The sequence below is a fragment of the Limanda limanda genome, chromosome 6, assembly GCF_963576545.1.
Source record: "Limanda limanda chromosome 6, fLimLim1.1, whole genome shotgun sequence".
Lineage (NCBI taxonomy): Eukaryota > Metazoa > Chordata > Actinopteri > Pleuronectiformes > Pleuronectidae > Limanda > Limanda limanda.
Window position 1 is genome coordinate 25,545,617 of NC_083641.1, and position 25,309 is coordinate 25,570,925.

The 25,309-nt window shown below is 43.0% G+C and overlaps 1 protein-coding gene across 6 annotated transcripts in view; it reads left to right on the plus strand.

Moving 5' to 3' along the window:
* Nucleotides 1–25,309, plus strand: part of tenm4 (teneurin transmembrane protein 4) — a 135,388-nt gene that overhangs the window by 22,146 nt on the left and 87,933 nt on the right. For 2 of the 6 annotated variants that reach the window (XM_061073113.1, XM_061073114.1), the window contains exons 4-5: nucleotides 12,906–13,149; nucleotides 18,096–18,331. In XM_061073113.1, the coding sequence (XP_060929096.1) occupies nucleotides 12,906–13,149; nucleotides 18,096–18,331 (480 nt within the window). Of the gene's footprint in view, nucleotides 1–1,892; nucleotides 2,121–12,899; nucleotides 13,150–17,062; nucleotides 17,162–18,095; nucleotides 18,332–25,309 lie in introns of all 6 variants that reach the window. The other 4 variants (XM_061073115.1, XM_061073116.1, XM_061073110.1 and 1 more) reach the window with 3 other exon arrangements.

Genomic DNA, 25,309 nt, shown 5'->3' on the forward strand with positions numbered 1-25,309 from the left:
ACAGAGCGAGGGGAAATGTATCTTCGCCGCTGATGGATGACGGTCCAGTCAGCAGGAATTTCAGCATGGAGGCCGGGGGGGGGGGGGGAAGCACTAAACTGACGGCTTTGTTCGCCGCGGTCACGTTTTTCTGAAGTACTCCCATTTTCAGCGCCGAAATCAAAAGTTAATCATACATTAATAGGAGCTCTGTGGAGATTTAACATTCCATGACAGCGCTGGGATCGGAGTCAATAAGCCTGCGAGGGAGAGAATAGAGAGAAAGTGCGTGATGGGTAAGAATTGGGGTCGCACATCGGTATATAACAAGGGGCTATAAATAATCACACCTGTAAATTATTCATAGCGTGCTGTTCAGGTGAGTGTCCGGTCTGATGACTGAGGGAGTTTCTGCTACTGACGAGCAGGAAAGCTGAGACGGACACGGGAGCAGGAGGAAGGATTGGTTCAGGATGGAGTCATTTCTCGGCTGGCAGCGTTTTTTTAAAATTTTGATGTGTTTCCACGAGAGACTATATTAACGACTCCGCCTTGTTTCAAGAACGTATTTGAACGGCGGCTGAAACCACGTGTGAATCTGCCAGCGTCATTTGGAGAAGCGCAGTTTATCAGAAACATATTTACAACTAGGGTTGCAAAATTCCGGGAATATTCAAAGTTGGAAACTCTCCATGGGAATTAACGGGAATAAACGGGAATTTACGGGATATAAACTGGAAATGTTGTGGGTAATTTATATTAACTGTATTTACCTTGTCATATACAGACATTAATATAAACATTTTGTTTTGTCATAGGCTGATTTGAGCCCTGAGGAAACTTTGGGCACTTGACTATATGCCTCTGCATCGCTGTGTCATTCTTAACATAGATCTTTGCACAGTATTTGCAAATGTACACAGCCTTTCCTTCTACATTGGATGGGGTGAAGTGTCTCCACACATGAGAGAGTGCACGTGGCATTGTTCTGTAGAATAAGATGAAAAAAGTTTGTAAAAAAACACTAATGCAATGCCAGAGATATAAATAGTTAGCCAAACAATTGGAATTGTCTGTAAACATATTTTACAATTGATGGATAAATTAATGGAAATAGGCTAGATGAACAGATGAACAATCCTCAATCAGCATGCTAATATATTTTCCCCAGTAATATCATCGAAACTTATCTGACTAGTCCTTCACTCTACAGCAGGCCTCAAGAGCCCTGCTGTAGAGTGAAGGATGCTGGGAGTTATCTGTGCATGTGATGGAAGAATGCAGAGTGGAGGGTTGAAATTCAACGTTTCATACATCTTTAAAATAGAGTTTTGAATGATGTTTTTATTGCTCAGCGTTTAATTTGCGTATTTTTTTTTTTTTTTTTTTTCAAAATACCCCAAATTCCCGAGCTAAACTTCCCATGGAAAGTTTCCGGAAACTTTCCGCCCCTTTGCAACCCTATTTACAACTGAGTTCAAATTTTGTTTTAATTTGTTTTTATGAATTATCATGTGGCTCTGCTCTGATGTTTGCATGCTATAACCAATCAGCGTCTTTCTTTATAAGATTTGAGCTGCAACTGTTGTTTATATATTTTTCTTTAACTTCCTAAAAAGGCTGTTTCGTTGTTTTTCTTTCTCCAAACCGCTGGCACACGTTTACCTTTTCCATTCTCTCTCACACTCGTTTCACTTTTGTGTGTATTGTTCTTCCCAGCTGGTGGGGGTGGGGGGGCAGACACAAAGGCTGATGTGTCGCTGTTTTTCTTTCTCTTTCTTTTTTGAAGTGTCAGAATTAACTCTTGCATGTTTGTGTGTGTATGTGTGTGTTTGTGTGTTTTTGCTCTTATGTGATGTTGCCGTTGTTTGGGTGTGTTTCATCCCCCCCCCCCATGTGTTTGTGGTCTACAGGTCCTCCGCTGCATTGTTCATCCGCCTCCTCCTCCTCCTCCCCTGTCGAGCAGCTCCCATACCCTCCCCCTTCCATTGCAGCCAATCAGTACCAGGGAGGGTTGCTAGGTAACTGTGCGGCTCAGCCAGCCCAGGACTCTGACTCTGAGGATGAGTTTGGCCCCAATTCATTCTTAGTTAAAACTGGCTCAGGGAACCTGTATGCTCCTGCCACTGCGACTGCTGATGGTGAGTTGGTTTTCAAACTACTGTAGCTTTGTAGAGGTGAGCCTTCCCCCTGTTCCTGCACATGTTGTGTTATAGGTCATGCAGATGGCTACGGGCAAGAATATGTCCCTTTTTTTTTGTGCTTCTCTTCCCGAGCGCCACGAGAGAGAGAGCGTTGAAACTCCGAGTCAATATTTAGCCTCGGGAAATGCACAGAACTCTCCGAAGCAAGGTCTGCAAAGTTCAGAGCCGCAGTCACAGAGGTGGAGCAGTTCTGGTTCAGCGGGAGATATTTGTCACAGATATTTTCTCTTCAGTTTCTGCAACACGCTGGTGGGAGTAACCGGCCTGAACGCATCCTCTGCAGGTCAGAGAGGAAGCAGAGAAATCAGGAGAGCTGCTTCAGTGTTGTCTTCATCCTGCTGTTTATCACTTAAAGGACCTGAAGTTAAACTGAAATCAGTGTCAGCTCCGGCACTTTGTCTTTTTGATTAAACTCTTTTATGAGATTTGAACAATCCATATGTAGTTTTCTCATTAATTTACAATATTAATTCCTCTTGGGTTTCCTTGGCCTCACATTCATTCAAACTGAAAACACTGCATTTAGCACTGAAACAGTAGATTCACGTGGAAGCAGTGGACGTGCGTGACACTCGGCTCCAACTGTTAACTCGTCTCCTGTATATTTATTGGGAACATTTTATTTGACGTGTCACTCTGGACACTAATGAATCGTGTGTGTGTCAGATGATGCAGCTTGGGTGGTCTGTGGGGGTGAAACTGTGTAAGCGTGTTGTAGCTCTGGTATAATATTACTTGTGTGTCGCTATAGGCTCGAGTGGATTTATTACCGAGTGGGCCTCACGCTCAGTAACTCAATGTGCTTTGTTAATTATGCGGAAAACTCAGGGGGACAATACGATGATTTCAAGTCTTTCCTATAGGAGACGTCACGTTTAGAAGTGTTGCAGGTTAAACTCTCTGGTTTTATGATCCGGCAACATGAAGACGCCTCTTATATCTCATTACTCATCAATTTGCATGCTGAATTCGTTTATTTTTTTAATATCAGATCTCTTTCTACCCACTTCCCAAACAAAATAAAAACATGTAAATAATTGATTAAAGCTAAACTACCCAAAGGGTTGAATTATATCAAACTCCAAAGTCCCACCCCCCCTCCCTGGTTGCCCAAAGCTCAAAAAAACCCAGAGAATGAGTTATTAATCCTGTCACAAATCTCTCCCACCCCCACCCCTCCCCTAATTCCACAGCAGCAACAAGCCGGTCACCCAGCGGTGACATGGGCGGGGGGGGGGGGGACTGGCCTTTACCGCGGCAGATTTGTCTGATAACAATGACTCTGATTTGCATAGGTGCAGCGTTCAGGTGGGCCCGGGGGGGCACAGCAGAGGACTGAGGAGGGATCTGGTTGCTTCCTCCCTCGGCCTCGGGCTCGCTGAGACTCCGGTTCATTTGCAAAGCTCGGCGTGTTCCTGAGTCTCTGCAAAAAGACTTTCTCTCACTTTCATATCTCCAGAAAGTGTCCAACCAGTGCGGTACTCAAAATAAATTGAGTCTCTTCTCCACATCGAGGACGTTTCACCCCATCTGGTGTTTTTATATGAAATAAATAGTAAATTATCCAAAATGAGTTTTTCTTTGGCAACGCTCATCGTTTAGTTTCATGATATTTTTGACAGTAAGAAGCCAATTACAAGAAGTGAGAGAAAAGAAAATAACTTCTAACGAGCGATGTAAACCTGCTCATGCATTTCCACATCACAATCAAATACTTACACTTTACGTCCTTTCAAAGCAGCTATTCGAGTTTAGTGAGACCGGCCCAGTGGGAATGGGCTGTTGACTCTGCCTGTGGTGACGCTGGTTAATCTGTAAAAAGTGACTTGTAGTAATTGGTGAGCGGCTGCAGGAGTCAGTCCACAGAACCCTGGAGCTGCTCAGATGTTTGCTCAGAGTTCAGAGCTGCTTGACTCCGGAGGCAGAACCCAGAACTGGAGAGTCCCTCGTACCAGCTGTTTCAACGCTGCTCCTCCACGGACCCTTAATGATAAACACGCCAAGGGTTAAGCCCATAAGATGGATGGCCACTGAGATATGTGAGCCACAGAGAGACAAAGATCTATCTGGAATTCTTAGATAGATTGTGATATCTAATACAAATAACCCACATTCGATTTTTGATACAGATCTGAGAGTGGATCATGGATTTTCTGTTTTACTTTTTGATTGTTTTCATGATCCTAATTTAAGTTGGATATTGTTTTGTATCCTCCTCAGACACGTGTGTAGATTGTCACTAAAGAGAAAGTGATATCTCCTGGCTCCCTGTGAAAATTACCTCTAGCAGGGTTCCTACGGTCATGAAAAACCTGGAATAGTCATGGAATTGTAAAATGTGTATTTCCAGGCCTGGAAAAGTCCTGGAATTTCTTATATTCATATTTTCATGTCGTTCATTTACGCTGAGTTTTAAATAATTCATATGCTTTTAAAGAAATACACTCAAAATATAAGCAGGCATACGCTCTCAAACTAACTGAGTTGGTATGAGAGCCTATGCGTAAGGTATACTGTATGCCTTAGAATTCTCATTGCTAGTTTAATTACTTCACGATATCATTTATACACCGAGATTTCACAAAATGTTTGGACATGGAAATTTGGTTTAAAGTTGTTGAAAAGTCATGGAAAAGTCATGGAAATCCATTGGTGAAAATGTGTATGAACCCTGCTCTAGACAAATATTTGATAGAACTGAAGAAACTCCATCAACCCAGGCTGGTTCCACCATCTCAGGGAATGATGTAACTTTGCTGAAGCTACTTCGAAGTGTGTCGTGTCTTCGTTTCCCTTCAGCGACAAAACGACTAATCTTCTGAATGTGACAGAACCTCGGTTGTGGTGCAGATTTGGCAAAGACCAGGGTTATGAAGATTAAACCAGTTCTCTTGAATTGTAAACAAGGAATTTTCCGTTTCTGATGCAGATGTTGGAATTCCCGTTGTGGAAATGAAAACCCCTGCGTGGTGCCAAGTGTAATGTGATCTTGAATTAAGCATGCACGTCAGGTTTTCAGTTGGAATTACATGAGCAAGAAAAAAAAAAAAAGTAATTCAAAAGCCACCATGGTAAAAAAAAGAAAGATGACTGGAATATCAAATCAGATCTTTTTTCACACACGGGTCAGTTCCTTTTAGAAATATTCAAATTCCGAGTTGACACGCTACGAGAACTCTTTACTTTTGTGTTGTCGGTAAACTATCGCGGGACGGATAAATTGTATGCCTGGAAATAATTGTCTGGCGGCGTGTGTGTATCTGTTGCCGTGGGAAACAGGTGGCGTCTTATCACTGCAGATTCCATTTGCTCAAGGTCGTCTCTCCGAGCCCACACACAGGACTTCACATGTTCTGCTGGATCTGGAAGAAGTAAAACGCTTTCAGCCGCATGTCGTTATTCACATTAGTCGCCTCCGAGGTTGCGCTTGTGTTTATTTTTTGTTCCGAGGTGGTTTTTGTGGTTGGGTGCATGGGTGGGGGTCCCGTTTCTCCCTTTGGAGGATCACTGAGCCGGGGGTTTCTGTAAGCCCGGCGCGGCTGCTCGCTGAGGCCTGCAGTCCTTTTGTGCGGCATGTGTTTCACCGCGGCCCTCGGCTTTCTCTCGGGGGGCTTCTTCCCGGGGAGGCTGCCAGTGGGAGCCCGCCGCCACGCTGAGCCCAAAGATCTGAGCCCCCTGCAACCCTCCTAGCATTAGCATCTCTTAATGCAGAACAGCATGGGGGCCCGGGCCTAGTGTTGGCTTTCAGCGCGGCCCGGGCTCCCACTGGTGAAAGAGCCAAACGCACCACGACCCCGGCAGCTGACCAAGCAGGAATCCTGAGCCGGCCTTGGGGGGGGGGTGAGGGTGAGGCTCGGGGATGTGAATTTCAAATAAGTCTTCATTTGGAACTGCTTAATCTTCCCCCTGTGTCGGCAAGGACGGGGGGGGGGGGGGAATCTGGTTAAAAGAGGTCACACCAGAAAGTAATTTAGCCACAGACACCATGAGGGATGAAGCTATCTGAGGCCAGATAATAATTTAATGAGCAGCACATGGCACTGTCCCTGTTTCCCCTCAATATGTGCGAGCTCACTTTCGACATATCAAAAGGAATCTGTTTCCCCTTGATGTTGAGTCGAGTTTATCAATAAAGTGAAGCCAACAGACGATTTGTCCGGTTCCATTGAGCTGGCTGTTCGTCATGGATAATGCATTTTGCATACCTACATATCTTCTTTTCATTGACATAAATGGAGATGCATTACTTTCATTCCATGATAATTGCCCGACCATCTGTGCCCTCTAACAAAATCTTCAACCTCTTGATGGATCTGCGGCGGAGTGACACACACACACAGCGGAGCAGACGTAACCACTCGTCTTGTTCTCGCTCAAAAAAAAATTGACAGAAAATCCATTTGATCTCACAAAGGTGGAGGGAGGCAGATGCCGGGACCCTTAATGGATCAGGCTGCAGACTGCGGTGGGCCTGAGCTGGAGAGAAAGCAAATTGATTCGGAGAGTTTTTATTTCTCTTTAAATAGTTTCTTTTGTTTGTGTTTGAATTTTACTTTTGCAAGGACTCCTATTAGGGTTGCAAAATTCCGGGAATATTCAAAGTTGGAAACTTTCCATGGGAATTAACGGGAATATACGGGAAATAACGGGAATTAACGGGAATAAACTGGAAATGTTGTGGGTAATTTATACTAACTGTATTTACCTTGTCATATACAACATAAATATAAACATTTTGTTTTGTCATAGGCTGATTTGAGCCCTGAGGAAACTTTGGGCACTTGACTATAGGCTTCTGCTTTGTGTCATTCTTAACATAGGTCTTTCCACAGTATTTGCAAATGTACACAGCCTTTCCTTCTAAATTGGCTGGGGTGAAAGTTTCCGGAAAGTTTCCGGAAATGTACCGGAAACTTTCCACCCCTTTGCAACCCTAACTCCTATTACTATTTTACCCAGCATGCACTTAGAGTAAATAGCATGAAACTAATTCATTTTTTTTTTTAGTTCCATGCCTCATTTGGTGTCCTCTGTGAAAACCGGGGACAGGATGTTATACATGGGCCATTTTTTTTTCTTCCATCCTCCAGGTGCTAATGAAGGTGAACTTAAATTCAAATTACACAAGGTCCTTCTCCCCCTTTATTTTCATAGAGAGGAACCAGTGGAGAGCGGATTGTTAAGCCCACCTTGTGTTGTTTGTGTTGCCTGTTGTCTCTCACATGAGTCCAGGGGAGACATGATGCTATTCCCTCCCCCCCCGGTGCAGGAAAACGTCGAGGTCGGCGGAGAGAGCAGCTCCACTGCCCTCATGACAAATGCTATTTGTACTTTTATAGACAAACGGTGCTCAACTGGAAATTGTGCTCCTATGATTAGCCATAGGCGCTACAGCAGTAAGCAAGATTTAATGATTTATCCGGCTGCTGGATGGCTTTTGATTAATTCTGCATCGAATGGCTCACACCTCATTGCTTCGATGGGGTGTCCGGGGCCATGTCATATCACCTCATTTCATCAGGTGTGACCATCAGCGCTCTGTGTGATTTCTATCCTCCGCCCTGGTTCAGAAATAGACCTTCTCCCTGGAAACCGCACGGAGACGCTCATTAACTCGGAAAAGCAAGTGTTCCTGAATATGCGTGTGGTCAAAAAAATCGCACAACCTGATATTTGTAGTTTAAAAAATACAATTTAGTTCAAAATTGACCATTCTAGGTGGAGAACTACTCCAGCGGGGCCAAGTTTTTTATATTTCCTGTTTGAGTTTTATCTGAGCCGCTAAAAAAGACAGTGCTGCCTAATTACAAGTGCCACCATCTGGTTGCTCAATACACGAGGAAACGTGTATCCAGTAAAAAAGACTGGTGTACACACACACGCGTCTAACTGCTGCAGTTACAGTATATTGAAACTGTTTCCATGACGACTGTCGCTGACTCGTGGCCATGCGGGACGTACTGTACTACGCTGCTGATGTCTCAGGCTGGAGATCTGCTCCTCAGCTGCAGAGCGCCATCATTACTGACAAGTCAATTTCAGAGTGTGATTTTATGTAGTCCCACTCCCCCCCACTCCCTCCGCCCCATACACTAACTCATCTCCTGAGAAAAAGCATAGTTTGGGGTTTTGTAACTCAGCGAATTCACTAAGTTATTCTCATAATAAAAGCGTTAACATACTTTAGCTTTCACTGCACCACAGCATTTTAGCTGCAGGCTACTGGCTGTTGGCCAACTTGATGCACTAAGCACATTTTAGCCAATAAGAGGAGTATGGCCGTCCCTGAGGTGAATCAGGTTAATTAGAATATTTATGACATTTTGAATTATTTAGCACGTGGGATTTGTTTATTTGAATCACCTTTGGATGTGATTTAATGGAGAATTACCAAAAATGCACTCTTCAATCTGGGTTTGATGTGTTTTATGTTTTAAATAGATAAATTCAACTTGAAACTTTTAGAAACAGAAAGAATTCAGAAAGCAGCATCTGCTGACATGGGTCAAGAAAGAGCTTTTTCACATTTTCCACGATTTCCCAGGGAATCATGCAGATCTTAAAGACGTGAATCCAACATATTTATGAGTTTATGGGATTTGGTGCAGTTTTCTATAAGAGGACTGAATGCTGATTCTAGTTGTTGGTCTGGATCAACACAGAAACAAGTACTTCAGAGTCCTGAGATACATTTACGAGTTTGTAGTAGTTCATGAGTAAATAGCAACATTTTCAGAAAACACAAAATCACAGAAAACAAATCCTTAGCCAAAATAAAAAATAAAAATCCATTACTCAGTTTGTATCAGTTCAATATGGTTAAAAATTCCCTGCTGTCTTCTGTTTGAGTCGTGTTGTTATTTGTAATGAACGCCCTGGAAAGTTACCAGATTTAATTTCATAATGAAGCTACTTGATACCTCACTGGTTTGAAATAATAACATCTTACCATTAGTCAGACATTCCTGTGATCCCTCCCTTAGGGTGGGGGGGGGTGGGGGGGCGAGGTGGCGGCTAATGAAGTGGATTTGCCTTAATTACTTGTCTGGAAGAGCATCAGGAGGTCTCCACCGGTGCAGGCATCTGTTGGGAAGAAAAATGAAAAAGCGCATTCCCAGACTGAAAGGATATTCTTTAGGCCTCGGCTCTGAATGCCATGAGAACGTTTCGGCCATTGTGGCCAAGCCTCCTTCTCTGTCTCTCTGATAACAAATTAATCTCCCTTTTCCGCCGCTTCCTTGTGCGAAGCGGGTCAATAGAAAACCATTTATTTTCCCTTCTGTCCTTTGAATGCTGGTGAAAAATTCTTGCTGAGTCAGCACATCTGTGGGGGTCGTGCTGCTGCCGCCGCTTTGTCTCAGAAACAGTCGTGTTTCTCATCTTTCTGTTTATCACAACACAAAAAAACACAGCACGAGTTCTGATGTGGCTGGTGAAGGTTTAGTGGTTGGACAAGGACGAGCGACATACAGTCAGTTAATATATTCAAGTGACGATTCAGAGCTTATCTGGCTCCTTCTCTGAAGAACATGTTCTACTATGTATTATAATGGTAATAGCTTATATGCAAATGATTTAGCAAGTGGAGTCGACTGGTTTTGCAGACTGTTAAAGCATCTGGAGGAAGCTACATGTAAAACATAGTTAAACAAACTTCTTACTTTTAACTTGAATGCAGGTTTTGTCTTCACCAGGAAACTTTTGAATTTAGTATTGTAATTAAATATGTATGGCTGTTATGTTTAGGTTGAATAAACCTTCATTGCACTTAACATACATGTTAAAATAACAATTTTGTATTTAAATATACATTTCAATATTTATACATGTATATATATTAATATTTTAACTTCACGATTATTATTAGATTTGATTTATATAAGTGAATTTATGTTCTAATTTAATACATATCTTTAAGATTTCACTGTTCATCCCTGTATTTTTTTTTACTTTATAGTCTTAATAGATATCATAGTACAATTAAGATATCTTATCATTTCTAAAGAATATATTTTTCTAGATATTCTTTTATCAGCACAGAAGTTGGTGAGATATTATTTGCAAAAGTTTTGCTCCTGGTCATGAAAAAAATAATTTTTAAGTTAAATTGAACTTATAATACACAAAACAACAGAGTCACCAGACAGTGTGGAGTCTTAACCAGCATTAACAATACCTTTGTGTTAAGTTTATGGTACATATACATATATATATATGTATATACGATATATATTCATTCGCTTCTGTGGTAATTATTGAGTCCATAGTGCAACTTAAATCTGAATTACTTATTGCCTCACATCGGCTGGATCTTCCCAGGAGGTGAAGTATTTGTTTACTGGGCAGTGAATGAATTCCAGACCAGTGATGCATTTGTCCCTGTGATCTATTTCTCCGCATATGACTTTACTGTCCCCGACTCACATTAGCATAACCTTATTAATGGCTTTAGGGCTCAGGTACATTACCGAGCAGGAGGGAGGTCATCAACAACTGTTTGGGTTTCACCGTACAGCGGTCTATTGTTCAACAGGACGGAGGCAAGAGGCATACCTCTCTCTCTCTCTCTCTCTCTCCCTCTCTCACTCTCTCTCGCTTCCTCGTTCAGTGTCTCAGCTAATTACGAGGGCAGCATTGTGCTCAGTATGGAACCATCTGTCAGTGCGACAGATGCCGATAATAGCGCTTGCTCCAAAAAAAGAAGTAAAACAATTCCCATCACTGGTCCATCCTGAAAAAGTTTGTGAACCAGATTCAGAAATCCAGTCTGAAGGTGGGGATTCGAGTTCTCTGCTTTTTATTATTTTTCATTGATGACAAATGAATAGGTTGAAACACGGGTTTGTTTGTGAAGCACGTGTCTGTCGGGAGGTTTTACAGGATTAACCTCAACACGGCACATTTCTTCTGCCTTGTTTCTTGTTACCTGTAAACACGACAGGCTCGATTTTCCATTTCCCACCAAAATGCCTCAAGCGCTCAAACTTAGTGCCACTTTGTTCCCCCGCAAATCCGGCTCCCCCACCTCCAGCAGTTGTTTTCATTTGCCTTGATTGGCACGTGTAGATAAGGCAGCTTCATGCTCCTGACCCCTGAACTGACTCTTAGCTTCTCCACCGGCACGAGGAGCTGTTGCTCTAACGAAGGAGCTGATTATACAAAGTAAGCCTTCTCTCCCTGTGTGTGTCTGTATTCCACTCGTTCTGCTGTAAATTGGCAATTTAGTGTCGTGGATATCTGTGAAATAAAGGGAGGCTTGCCGCTCTAAAGAAAAGCCGCTCTTTCAACTCCGTGTAAAGCCAGGTCATTGATTGATGAATGGCTTAGCAGATGTGGAAATAAATGGAAACAGAGTGCACAAGGACATTGGTCTTCTATCTTGTGAAGTGCAGGGAGTATCAGATAGTGCATATAGGACCTCTGGGCACAATCTGTTCTCCTACACTTCATATCTAATAGTTTTAAATCCTCTGGTGAAAAGTGACAACAGAGCTTGTAAAAGACATAAAAAGAGTAAGTTTTTGCTGATAAAACGACACAAGATGGAATCGGTGTTTCTGAGGCTGAACACTGCAGATGTGAAGGTGACAAGCAGCTGATTCTTAGCAAATAGCTGCGAGTTATTACATATTGTTTTAAATCTTACATTTTGCTTCAGTTTAGGAAAGATTTGCTGGTTAGAACATGACTTAGCTCCTGTATGCGGCGGGAATTATGTGATTTCCGTTTACGGCAAATCAACGCCTGCATCGGCCCTTACCACCACAGCTCTTGAAACTCATCTTTCCAAGTTGCAATCTTTGCAGCCGTCTTCTACACGTATGGCTCCTCCTCTTCTTCATTCTGAGATGAATGTATTCTTCCGTTTTCAGATCAAGAGCAACTGACTCGGACATTCTCACGGAAATGTTTAGGAAACTGTCCAGGCTTCAGTGCATGTCTGATAGAGGATAGAGGAAGCCTGACATAAGCATGTTGTTTCCCAAAAAGCCAAATTCGGATGAAAAAGGAAAAGTTATTTTTGGGGGTTGGGTTCAGCCACGTTGAGTCGGCTATCTACCGATTCTTCTCAAGCTACCTGTAATCAGAGAAAACTTCGGGCTCAGGTCGGGTTGGGACACAAGGAAATAGAAAGTCTGCCGGCCCTAATGTCTGTGAGCAGCTCAAATGTTTCTATAAAAAGACTTCACAGACTCAAATTCCCTCCCCTGGCTGAATAAATGCCCCCCAAAAAACCCCCCTGTAAAGAACTGGTCAGTTTCCAGAAGAAGTCGGCTCGTGTGTTTACACAGGGGCCGCTATCTCGTCTGAGTAAACTTTCTCAGGTCTCTGTGGGAGGCAGAGGCCGCACGGAGATAGAAACCAGTCTGGAGAAATAATGAGCGGAGGACGGACTTGATGTGTTTCAGAGGGATTTGTGGCTCTCAAGTCGAAAGAGTCTTTAGGCGGGAATTAATGTGCTGCCGGTGAAACCACAACTAATCATTTATCAGTCCCAAAGTTGATGCGCTGGGAGTTAAAGAAACACCAGGAGGCGCTTGTAAATAATCCTGCCGGCACACACAGACGCACGCACGCGGCATCCAGAGAAATCCTCGCTGTGCCGGGGCCTCCGAAGAAAACCCAGATTCAAAAGTGCCTGGAAAACATCGGTGAACTGAGTTGTGTTTATTGTCTGTAACGTGTTTTTTATTGTTTTTCCTCTCTTCCTCTCAGACGGAGCCTTTCAAAACCACTCTCGGCTACGGACGCCTCCTCTCCCGCTCTCCCACTCCCACTCGCCCAACCATCAGCACCATGCGGCCTCCATTAACTCCTTGAACCGGGGCAACTACACGCCTCGGAGCAACCCGAGTCCGGCGCCCACAGACGGCTCCGTGCCCACCGAGGGTCCGGCCAGCGGTCAGGAGCCCGGCAGCGTGCAGGACAACTGGCTGCTCAACAGCAACATCCCCCTGGAGACAAGGTACCGTGCCGCTCGGCTCCCGGTGGCGTGTGGTGGCATCTGTGAGACTGTGAGCTTGACCCGGTGCCGTTGAACGCAGCCTTCTCATGCTGTCTGCACCATGTTGAATTAGCACTGTGCTTACAAGGAGTAAAAGCAATAGAATGGGAAATACCCTGCAAGGGGCAAAGGCCGACGTTTGTGATGAACATGATTTTGTGGCAAACAAGAGAAAAGTGCTGCTTTTGGGTCTTTGGTTTAATCAAGTTTTAAACATTAGAGAGATTTAAATCACGTTCAAAATGAAACAGTTGTTGGAAAGTTACTTTCCGAGCTCCTGCGCGTCAACCCAGTGGTTTATTAATTTCATATTAATCAGTATTCAGTGCTCTAGCACAGTTCTCAATAGGAGGCCCTCGTGTGAAGTAGATCTTTCAAGTGTTATTGTAACAGAGGGAATATGTGTTGGTATTTCTTCGGCTGTGAGGTGCTATGAAATCAGGAATAGCAAGGCGGAATTTTCTCAACCCTCCTGATGATCACGTTACACCGATCGCAGGAGAAAAAACTCCCCAAACAAAAACCCGACTTCTCAGCGGGAACAGGTTGCCCGCTGAGCAAATTTGAATAAAAAGACAGTAAAACCCCGTCTTTGATGGAACTTACTATAAAAACATCATTATTTAGATTATTTATATGTGTTTACCAAACTTTTTTCAAAGCACAGCAGCCGTTCTAAGGAATTGTCTTTCTTTTCTTCAGCCCCCTTGCAATCCAACACTCATTACAGCCCGCATACAGGCAGTTTCAACAGCTTTAAATATTGTTTTCCTCTTATATTTGTTCTAAAATGAAAGTATATTATATTTAAGCTGAGCTTGAGTGTACTGTTGCAGACACACTCTCTCAGAGCAGAGAGGGTGAAGCTCTGACCACCGAGCAGCAGTTTCTGGACAGATACGGTGTTTGGGAGATACCTCAGTTAATGCACTATCGCTGAATGATGGATATCCACAAGCGGCCCGAACGTGGCTCTAAGCCAAGCACTCAGTCTGTAAGGGTAGTGTTGCTGGTCAGCTCCCACTCGGGGGTCTCAGACCGTGACAATGTCTGAGGCGCATTTCTTTAAACTCTATGTCGCGTTTTTCTATTTTCCCGTCGCCTGCTTTGATTTACACAGTTTATTCCGTCTGCTGAGCCCCAGAAATCTCCGGAAAAGAGTTGTATTACCATGACAACTACTCACTGGGATGTCATGTTAAATTATTTTTTTATATTTGTTATGTTTTTCTGTTGATATATTCTGTTTATATTATTTATCCTTTATTTAACCAGGACCGTGGAGATATAATGAAGTCAAAATTGTCAAAATTGTCAAAATTAACAAATAAATATAGGGATTTAGAGTACAACAACAATATTGAACTAACATTTTTCTTTCTCCACACAATAGATATCATCATATCGCACAACCCTCAGTCACAACGAGGTGTATTAAACTCTTTGTCGTAAATCAAACCGGTATTGGCAGCAGACGAGCCGATACTGAAGTTGGCAGCGTAAACAAGCAGCCGTGAACAGACTCTCCGTCTCTTCCCACAGTTTTTTGTGGGACGGTTCAGTCAACAGGATAATGAGCATCAATTTCATCTGGTAGAAGGACAGTTAGAGCTATAATGAATGATTATGCGTCATCCAGCTCTGAGTTAATCCTACACAGGTATTCCCTGTGGAGCAGAAACCAGATGGTGAGGAGAGTGGATCTGCAACAGGAGAGAGCTCTTGCTTTAAACCGCATGGAAAGTCTCTTATGATCTACTGCCTTGAAAAGAGGATCAACTACCAAAGTTGCGATAATGAAATTGAAACCATTAGTAATACCCACACGGACCCTGAAATATTAAATGTCACTTTTGCTTAGTTAATCGTATAGCAATGGCCCTCTCTCGTCACTTTTATGGAATGTAATGGCCCTGATAAATTCTGTGCTGGTGGGTCTTATCCCGCTCTGCCACTGGAGAGACGCCAGCAGTTGGCTGGCCTTTCCCGGGCTGAACGCTTTCTGCCAGGCGTCTCTCTTTCTCTCTCCTCTTCATTAAAAAGTTGCATTCTTCCCCGAGAACTGTCTTCACGAGCGCTCGGGCCTCGATGGGCCGGAGATAAAACGACAGCGAAACAACCAGAAGGCTTTTCTCTTGTAGCACTGGACATGTTCAGCCTGCCCCATCGCATGTGGACGGTTCATTTCTCCATTGCATTGCCGCAGTGTTTCCTTATGGAACGGAGCTCTCAGAGGGGAGGAGTGCATTGTGGGAGAAGTAGGTTTGCAACCTCTAAATAGGAAACAACTGCACCCACAGATACCATCCAATGTGAAAGCCAGTTCATTTGTTTTTTGAGAAGCAAAGTAAGGAATACTAGAACTGTTTTGTCTGAAATAAGTGAGCTAAAGTTCTTATTTAAGTTCTAATTAAGTGATGCATTGTTTTCTTCCAATCACGACCTTAAAGGAGCCAGAATACTCTAATGTTTATCAGAGAAGAGCAGGACGCTTGCAGAGAAGGGCAGGGCTCGTACAAAACCAGGTATGCAGAGCCCAAACCAGGGGGACCAGACAGCTAGATGTTATCTGTCTCACACTTTCGTAGAAGTAGTTCCATAAGGGCCTTGGTTTCCTCCCCCCCCCACACACACACACACACATTGTCTTGATCTCCATCTGTCCGTTGGTGTTGTTGATGTTGCTTGGTGAGGGGGGGGTGCAGTGCTTTGCGGCCGGGCACCACAAATGACGGAATCGTATACATTTGCATTATGATGATGATGATAAAAATCCATATCTATATATTTAAAAGCACTCGGAGATCCAATTCAATGAGAGCCAATCTAACCAGATGGAGAAGGTCAGTCGTCACGTTGACATCCGAGTTGTTATCGATTGATTCACGACGGCAACTCGTGCACTTACAAGAGAACGGTTCAACATAATTATTGCCGCTAGCTGCCGGTAGCCTTTGAGAGGAAGGGTGAATTCATAATCTGTTCCCACCTCGGTAACTATGGTAAAGATGAAAACATAGAAGAAACATCTTCAGCTAGGAGCTAGTTTAGGCTACATCCACACTACAGTGTTGGGCTCCGGTAACGGCACAAGATTCAAGATTCAAGATTTTTATTGTCAAATGCACAGAGATAACATGAAGCAGTCGCTGGCAATGAAATACTTGGGTCACAGTCCCTCTGTAAGCAATGCTCAGTAATTACATCCAAAAAAATAAAATAAAAATAGAAATAGTATAACATAGAATAAAATAGAATATCACTAAAATAGAATAAAATAGAATATCAAAAATTTGAAATAGAAAATAAAATATATATATATCTAAATATATCTTTACAGATGAAGAGAAAAATAAAACAACAATAGTGCAATTTGTGCAGTATAGTGCAAATATTCAAACTGATGTAATCCATGTTGTGCTCGACACTAGCAGCCGCGGCTAATGCCCGTTGTTTTCATCCGGAAGAGGGTCATGTGATAGGAGCCTGACGAATCAGCGAAGACTAGGACGTGACCTGAAAAGACCCAATCAGAAAGTGGTCGTCTTTATCATCGTTTCCAAACGTCTGTGTTTCCGTCGTTTTCAAACTAAAACAAGACCAGCAGCATTTCCAAACCTGATGTGTTTTCAAATGAAAATCTAGTAGTGTGGATTTAACCTTTGCTAAAACCTTGACCTGAACTTGACCTGAACTCGACCTGAGCTCGACCTCCTGTCAAATTGATGTTTCCAAAGCCAATCATCCGTCATAGGTGCGCTCCGGCAGAAACACAGCACTTCACCCCCTGCCCACACACACACATGTATTTCTGTGTTTTCTTGCATGTTCATCTCAAACTAGCTTCATCTTCCATCTTTCCACCTGTGTGTAGAAACATAGCAAAGCAGACATTCCTAGAGACTTTACAGGACAACCTCATTGAGATGGACATTCTGGCATCGGCTCACCACGATGCTCCGTACAACGACGGGTATGTTGCATGTTTCCTATCTGACTCACACCCAATGCCAGGTTCTGCTTTGCCATGAAAACAAATGTGCCCGTGCTTTTTGTTTTTTATTCCCCCCCCATCAAACATCCAGTGTTTTTGAAATGTCGTCAATGTCATATCTTCTGCAGCGGTGCGATCTTTTGCTGTTCTCGTCCCATCCCTGTTAAATACGACTTTATAAAAACCAGATTGTCAGGCTCTTAAGCTTTTGATTAATGTGAAACGACCGCTTTGTGAAGCACAGTTGCCCGTGTTATCTCCGACTGCTGGAACAGGGATATATGTCCTGATATTTAAAATATAAAATATGCGACTATGTGACTTTCCAAATCATACATTGTAATGTGACATTCCATCACGTCCATGTCACTGTAGCCCGAGCGCTTCTTGTAAACTTGTCAGGAGAACGGCCTTGCCACTGACTCTCTGATTGGCCGATCACATGCACTTGGACATGCAGCCCGACACATGTTTTCAGAGATAGCCGGCCGTGTTCTTCAAGGGCAAATAAATCTGCTCAACTTCACGCCGCAACCTTATATAAACCCTATCTCTCCTCTGGACGGTCTTGACACATAGTCACGGGGAATTAACCCTCACCAGGCTGGCATGAATACATAAACAAGAGCCAGCTGCGGTCACTAGTCCTATAAATTGGATTTAATATTGATTCACAGCTTCGACTGAGCAAAGCCCAATATGCTCTAGTATTCTTACTAACCTAGCAGAAGCGTGACTATGGCAACAGTAGTGAAAGTGCTTGGAAGCAGAATGACTTACCAGTGGGATGGGACTGCGCCGGGATCGACTGTAACCTGCAACATCGTGATGACTAGAAATCCTGCAGAGGTAGAGAATATGAGTTTTTGTTTAGAAAATATCGTTTTTTTCTTCCCCCTCCCCCCCCTTCCAGGCACTTCCTGTTCAAACCAGGTGGAACCTCACCAATGTATTGCACAACATCACCAGGATACCCTTTGACCTCCAGCACGGTGTACTCGCCTCCCCCCCGCCCTCTGCCGCGCAACACCTTCTCCCGCCCGGCCTTCAGCCTGAAGAAACCCTACAAGCACTGCAACTGGAAGTGCGCCGCCCTCAGTGCCATCCTCATCTCAGTCACACTGCTGTTCCTGTTGGCCTACTTTATCGGTGAGTCACCTCTTCCCTTGCTCCTACACACCGGGGTGGGCCACCTCTTCACCTCCCCGAGCCCCGCCCCTCACTTAGCCGCAGACACAGGTTGAATCCATTGTGTTTCCTCCATCAGCCGTCGAGTCGGCGCTCTTTGTACGGGCGGCGCTGCAATCGGTTTCTCGCCAGATTGACTCGTCCGCCCTCCTCGTGCAAAGTAACATTATCATTCATAGACTTGGTCGACTGAATCTGAGATGAGTAATCCAGTTTCTGGCTCGTGTGAATAGGTCAGATAGGGAATGAATTAAAAAGACATGGGCCATCACACTGGAGGAGACGACACGTGCGGAATATTCATCTTATTTGATCTGCGGAAGCCAGACCAGCGCACCCAGGTCTCAGCTGGGATGTGAGAATTACACTGTTTCATCTTTTGACTGATGTTAGTCCTCAAGGGGATAATCTTCATATCTGATAACACAGCCTCGTATTTATCTCTTATTTACGAGTAGGAGACATGAAAAAGAAGTGGATTAACATCCCAAAACAGAACTAAAAAAGGGAATTTTAAAGTACATGTAAGTGGGTTCTGCAAGTAATTGCAGATAGTTAAACAAGTCCAACTGTTCTCACTTGAACTATAAGTTTTCTTTTCTGAACTGTTCAACAATGCAGCCGACCACTGCTCTGTGTTTTTTCTTAAAAAGAAGAAAGATCGTCCCAAATCCTGATGTTTAAAACAAGCACTCCCATGATTTGAACTGGCTGGAGGGAGAATCAATCAGTGAGAGCAGGAACAATAGAAGGAAAGACAAGGGATTCATAGGTTTACAGTGTGGGTAGATAGAGAAGAGATGGAGGATTATGGAAAGGTCAGGGAGAATGTGAGTTTACTTTCTGCCTGTGCAAAGACCTTAGAGGAGATTTAAGGTCACATAGCAACTGCAGATGTTCAGATACCGAAACCAGCATCAGAAAAGCTTCCTGTAGTGTTTAAAATACCAGGGCAGGCTTTGCCATGTTCATGAATCCGTTGTCGTGTCTTTAAAGTGTATTCATTGCACAAAAAAAGATTAAATCACTTCTGCTTCACTGCTCCAAATCTGCAGTTGTGCTGTACTACCACCATAGCAAGTATTGTTTTCAGAGCAGTGAAGAAGCAGTGATTTCCAGTAGCGTAGTTTTAACCAGAGCCAGTCACCGGGAAAAATCCTGTGAATAAAATGGTGATGTGTAGGCAAGACCTCAGTTTCAAGCTACTAAAAGGTAAAAATGTTGCTGTTTCCTAGATGTATTTATTTGCGTTAAACCAAATTATATAAGAAGTTCTATTTCATATGATTTAACCTGAATCGGGCCTGACAACAATGAGAACAATCCTCACATCCGTACAGTACAGTGTAAAGCTTTTAAAATACATTATATAAGTTAATATTTGTTATATGCACTGATATTGACTGCGACTCAAAATCCAAGTATCGGAATCGGGATTAGGAGGCAAACATATCTCTATTTGGGGGATTGGGGATATAGTGGGAGGACATTGGCTAAGCATTGGAGATGAGGATGCAATGAACAAGCCCAGAACAGGAGGGATCACACATGGAGGTTTCTGTTTCCCAGTGAGTGAAGAGAAAACAAGTAGAGATCTTAAAATAAGGTAATGTCAAACAGGTCTGAGAGGTTTAACGTCTCTGAACGTCACAGAGAACATTCGTCTCTGTTGCTTCAAGTGGCCGACGGCTCCTAAGATGTGGGGGGGGACTGACGTGATAAAGATAGCAGTCCCTCCCCCTCTCCCCTTTTATTTTTTTTAGTTCAAGAGATAACAAATTCCGCCTCTCCCATTGTTACAAATTCAAATAAGGAGGTGATACACGCGTCTCTTTAATATATTTTACCGTATAATATACGTCTGATTGGCGGTGGGCACCTGTTTAACATATAAATGGTTTCACTGTTGAATTCACTCTGGCACAGAAAAAAGAAAGTTTCTCACACTGAGGGATGGTGAGAGCGACGCAGTTCATTTGCATGAAGTCAATGAAAGAACAGCTCAGATCCTTCTGTGTGGCCTTCATCACGGAGATAAATGAATTCTTCATCGAGGACATTTGTTAGAGATATGTATTATGCCATAACAATCGCGAAAAGCTATCGTTTCTGCTTGAGGCCAAACGAACTAAAACCTGATTATTCATTTTTTCTTTCTTGTCACCGGAGCCATTTAGATTCTTTCATTTGGAATTCTGGGGGGGGGGGATGAGAGGAATCAGCTGGTTGCTTCTCATGGTGATGAATCCACGGGTCCAGTAAGAGGACAGTGGGTGTGTCCGGGCTAGGGATGTCACGAGAACCGATACTTACGATACCTGTCGATACTAAGATAACAAAACACAGACGACGCCCATTTTTTGAAGCACCGTAGGCACCGTGCGCTTCGATGCCAGCTGTTAGCAACTTAGCATTAGCATCGGTGCTGCGCCAGTCGACGTTTACATTCAGAAAACCAAGACGGCAACTGCGGCTGCAGCGTTCTCCCCACCTCGACTTGATTATTAAAAAGGCACAAAGAGTCGTGTATGGAAGTACTTTGCGTTTGACGCCGGGTTTACACCGGACACGGATCAAAGCCGCCGCGCTAATCCTTTACACCGGAAGCTGAGGACCCGCACAAAGGTTTAACATGGGAGTGGATGGGAGCCAGCTGTTATTTAAAAATAAATAAATAAAAATAAAAAAAAAATTACTAAACTTACTATTTAAGGCTTGGTGCTGCGCTTACGCGTCGCTTTGGCGTCGCTTCAGCGTCCGGTGTAAACCCGGCGTGAGGCACATGACCGTGGCATTATCATTTAATGCATAACGTGTCTCACAACAAAGCGTCACTCACATGCGTCCGCAACTACCGTATAACCCTCAGTTTATGCGCAACCTCATTGAACTACCGTATATTACATTAACAACATCCAAAGAATGCACTTTTTTTTTTACCGTGGTATCGAAATTGGCATCGAGAATCGTGTTATTTTACTGGTATTGGCACCGACTACTGAATTTTTGGTATCGTGACACCCCTAGTCCGGGCGCTGGTTTGGTTTGTTTTCTGGCACCGGCAGCAGAAGAAGAGATACAGTACGAATCTTCTGTTTACGGCGTGCAACCTGGCCGAATGCCAACGAGCGCCATCCGCCTGATTTCGCCTAATCAGCCGGCGTAATTACACCCTGCTAAACTCAGAGCGTCTCCCGGTGCACCACAAGTAAACATGTTGGAGACCGAAACCTCACCCGAAGATCGGAATTTCCAATCAAGAACGAGGGGCCGTGTTTAATTAAGGGCTGATGAGAAAATACATTTAATTTGAAGTGCAATTAATTATTGAGGCCTCTAATTGGGAACTCTGGGTGAGACGTCTAATGAACCCAATTACGCCTCGTGACAGATGTTTGTGACTTGCAGCCTGGTTTTGTTTTGTCACAGGCTTTTTCTAGATGGACACGTTTTGAAATACAGAAAGGTTTCGGGCTCCTGGCTCATTCATTAGCACATTTTGTTATACTTTAGTCATTTTAAGGTCATTGCTATCCCCCCGTGTTCCCTTCCATTCACTCTGGGTTTCCTGCCAAGGACAAAGAGGTTGGGCCCCAGATAAAAAAAATATTCATATCATGAACATCCAACCTAGAAAGAAAAAAATCTCCTCTGCACCACAGACTCTACCTGTTGGGTCGGTCCTTCATCGATTTTAATATTAGATCCTCGCTTGATTTGAATTTTCATTATCCCTGTGTGGTATTTGCAGAATCTAGATTTATCAATACTGACGCTTATTTTAATGAAAAATAAAATAGGTGAAGGACGTTTAAGGGAATACTGGAGCATTAAGGGAATTTCCCACCGCTTTTATGATGAAGGTTACATCCATCTTACTGATATCTAAAACCAAAAGTCACTTAAATGGAGAAACTTGAACTGTCGTATCTGACTTTGTTTAATGGTCAAGAAAAGTCCTGCAGTGAAACTTCAAATAGATATTCTAAACCGGCTAATTTTTATGCTGCAATGTTCAGTTACTGGCAAACATTGACTTAAACAATGAAATCCCTCGTTACTGTTGCTATTACAAAGATTCTAGATGTTTATACAACACACAGGGAGCAGGGAGGCTCCATTAGCAAAAAGACATAAAGTTAGATAAGTAATAAAGAAGAGGCAATAGAGACAGAGAGATGGAATATAAAGAAAAATAACTGCAATAACAGAAATAAAAATACATTTGTTTTTACAAAAGAATAAACACAACAAGTGCATTAAAGTAAGAGACACCAGGATTTAGATATAAGAATTAATTGATTGATTGATGTGCCCAGCCAAAAAATAAAAAAAATAAAAGAAACCTGAAACCATAGCAGCATCAATAACAATTATCTAAACCCAATAAAAAGCAAAAAACGAAGCTCTTCATGTATAAGAAGTCCCGTCCAGCTGCTAAACATGCATCACTCCATTGTATGCTTGATATTATTGCAAGCATTAACATTAGTGCTTCATTTTCATATATTTATTTATCTCACGAGGCCATTTATTGTGTTCATGAGCTCAATCAAGTGTTCATATTGACAAGCGCGACTCATTGACCCGACCCTGGCTTTCACATTGAGCTGCTGCTGCGGTCGTGATGTGAACAGAGAACAAAAACATATGAATCTGAATTAGCTCGAGTAGAAAAAATAATATCTGGTCTTTGTACACAGTGACAGGGGTTGAAATACTTTGGTGTATTTAGAGATTCTCTCAATACACCGAGCTTCAAGCTACGTTGAACTAATTCTCCGGTTGCGCAGGCAAACTGAAACCATGCCACGGTTTCACATGCTCACCTGGTCATGTGTTTCCATCACTATCCGTCTGATTTCATCCATTCCTGCAGTGCAGAGGGAGAAATGCTCCACGATGCATCAGGTAAATGGTGAAGAATAAGAACAACATTAAGGATGAAAGGGAGAAACGTGCATAACATTTTTTTCTTCCCAACCTAGATGATGCAGAATTTAAGACACAACCTAATTCTGAAGAGAGAAAACACTTTAGCCCAAACTCAGCCTTTGTGATATTCCAATCAGTCTGTACTATATTACCTTTTTTATTATTATATTTATACGAAGGAATTCAGCACGGCACTTATGAAATGATGTGGTGCTGAAGATGTGAAGCTTTAATTTGTATTCGTCTCAACTTTGTACCTGGAAACGAGAAATTGTGTTAACAGGATATTGCAGAAATTGTTAAATTTAACCATAGACTGGCAACGGAATTCAGAAAATCATGTTTTTTGAAACTAGATCAAGTCCCCATCTGGTTAAATAATTCCTCACACCGAGCCACATGAGACTATGCTTCTCCACCGTCTTCCTTTTTGAAATACCTGAAGACGTATTTGATGATTTCTGACCAGTAAGATGTTTAAAAATAAAGATTTCTACTCATCATAGCTTCCCTTGAAGTGTGCACTAGCTGGAAAGAGCTCCACAGATCAGAGGATCGAAGCACGGGAACGCTGGCAGATGACCCACAGCAATAAGCAGCGACTTTCCTCAGATTGGCCGAGAAGTCTCCCTACTACAGGACCTCTGTTCCCTAATTGGCACATAGCGTGACCCAACTTCCTGCCAAGAGATGAGCGAAAGGAGGGCACAACATGTGCTCAGGACAAAATGGGGGATGCTAGGAAGTGCACTAGTCCTGACAGGTCAGTGTTGTCTCTGCCAGTGGCCGTCTCATTAGAAGTACCTTGTTATTCCTGCAACCTGTCTTCATTCCGCAGCCAATTGCGGCAGCCCCTCCGAGTGTCATTGCACAGCGTTTGCAAAAGTTTGAAAAGTAAGCAGAAAACAAAAAAATCAGGAGGCTTCTCCCTGGCTCGGGTCCAGTGCTCTGCATATCACAGATACCAAGAAGGCGCTGAAGTAAATCTGTACGGACGGGAGGGGGAAGGCAGGCAACTGTTTTCCATTAGAGGCCTGGGGGACGGATGGGATGAAGAGCCAGCCTCACAAAGACATGATTACTGGGACACTTGGAACGACAGCCTGCATGGTGACTTTGCGACGGTTCTGCCGGCGACACTCGCTAACTCTTTTTCCATTTCACCGGGCAGCGCAGCGCTACAAATCTAAAGGAATGTTATTTTTAACTCGAGTGACAAACAAAGCTATCCGTCTCTCGGCTGACACGTCCACGTCACCGGGAACCGGACGGACGCAGGACAGATGCTCGAGCTGCGGTTTCACTCAAGAGTTTCTATTGCATTTCCCCAGCTAACCAAAGCTATGGCTACCTACAGTTTATCAGAAAACCATTTAAATAGGTCAATAAACATTTGATTTATCTAGAATATCTTTAAACATACAGACAGAATATTAATATTGCGTATAGGCATCTAAATGAAGGAACCAGACATGGCCTGTTCTTCATCACACGATTGCTTTGTTTGATTTGCTGGTGTTTACATAGATAGATAGATAGATAGATGAATACTTAATTAATCCCGAGGGAAATTTAGATTCATCCAGTAGCTTATACACTTAAATATTAAACACCTCACTGACATACATACATAAATCACATACGGAGAACATATTTACAGATACAGGAATGGGATGCAATTATCTGATAGGGTCAGTGTCCAGTAGGGAAGTGTTCTTGTGCTGCTGGAGTGGAAAGTACATTAAAATATATATATATATAAAACAACAAAAATATATACATATATAAATATATAAGAATATGAAGTGGTGAAGTCCGTGTATGGGGTTATTATAGCCAGTAAAGGGATGGAGAGTGGGTTGGTATATAATAATGAGATGAGAGGAGAAGAGTAGAGAAGGGGAGGGCAGACTGACTGACTTCACATGGTCAACTTGAAGTTAACAGCACTTTTTCTCCAGCAGTCACGTCTGAGCATCGGTCTGTTGCTGTTATTTGAGTCTG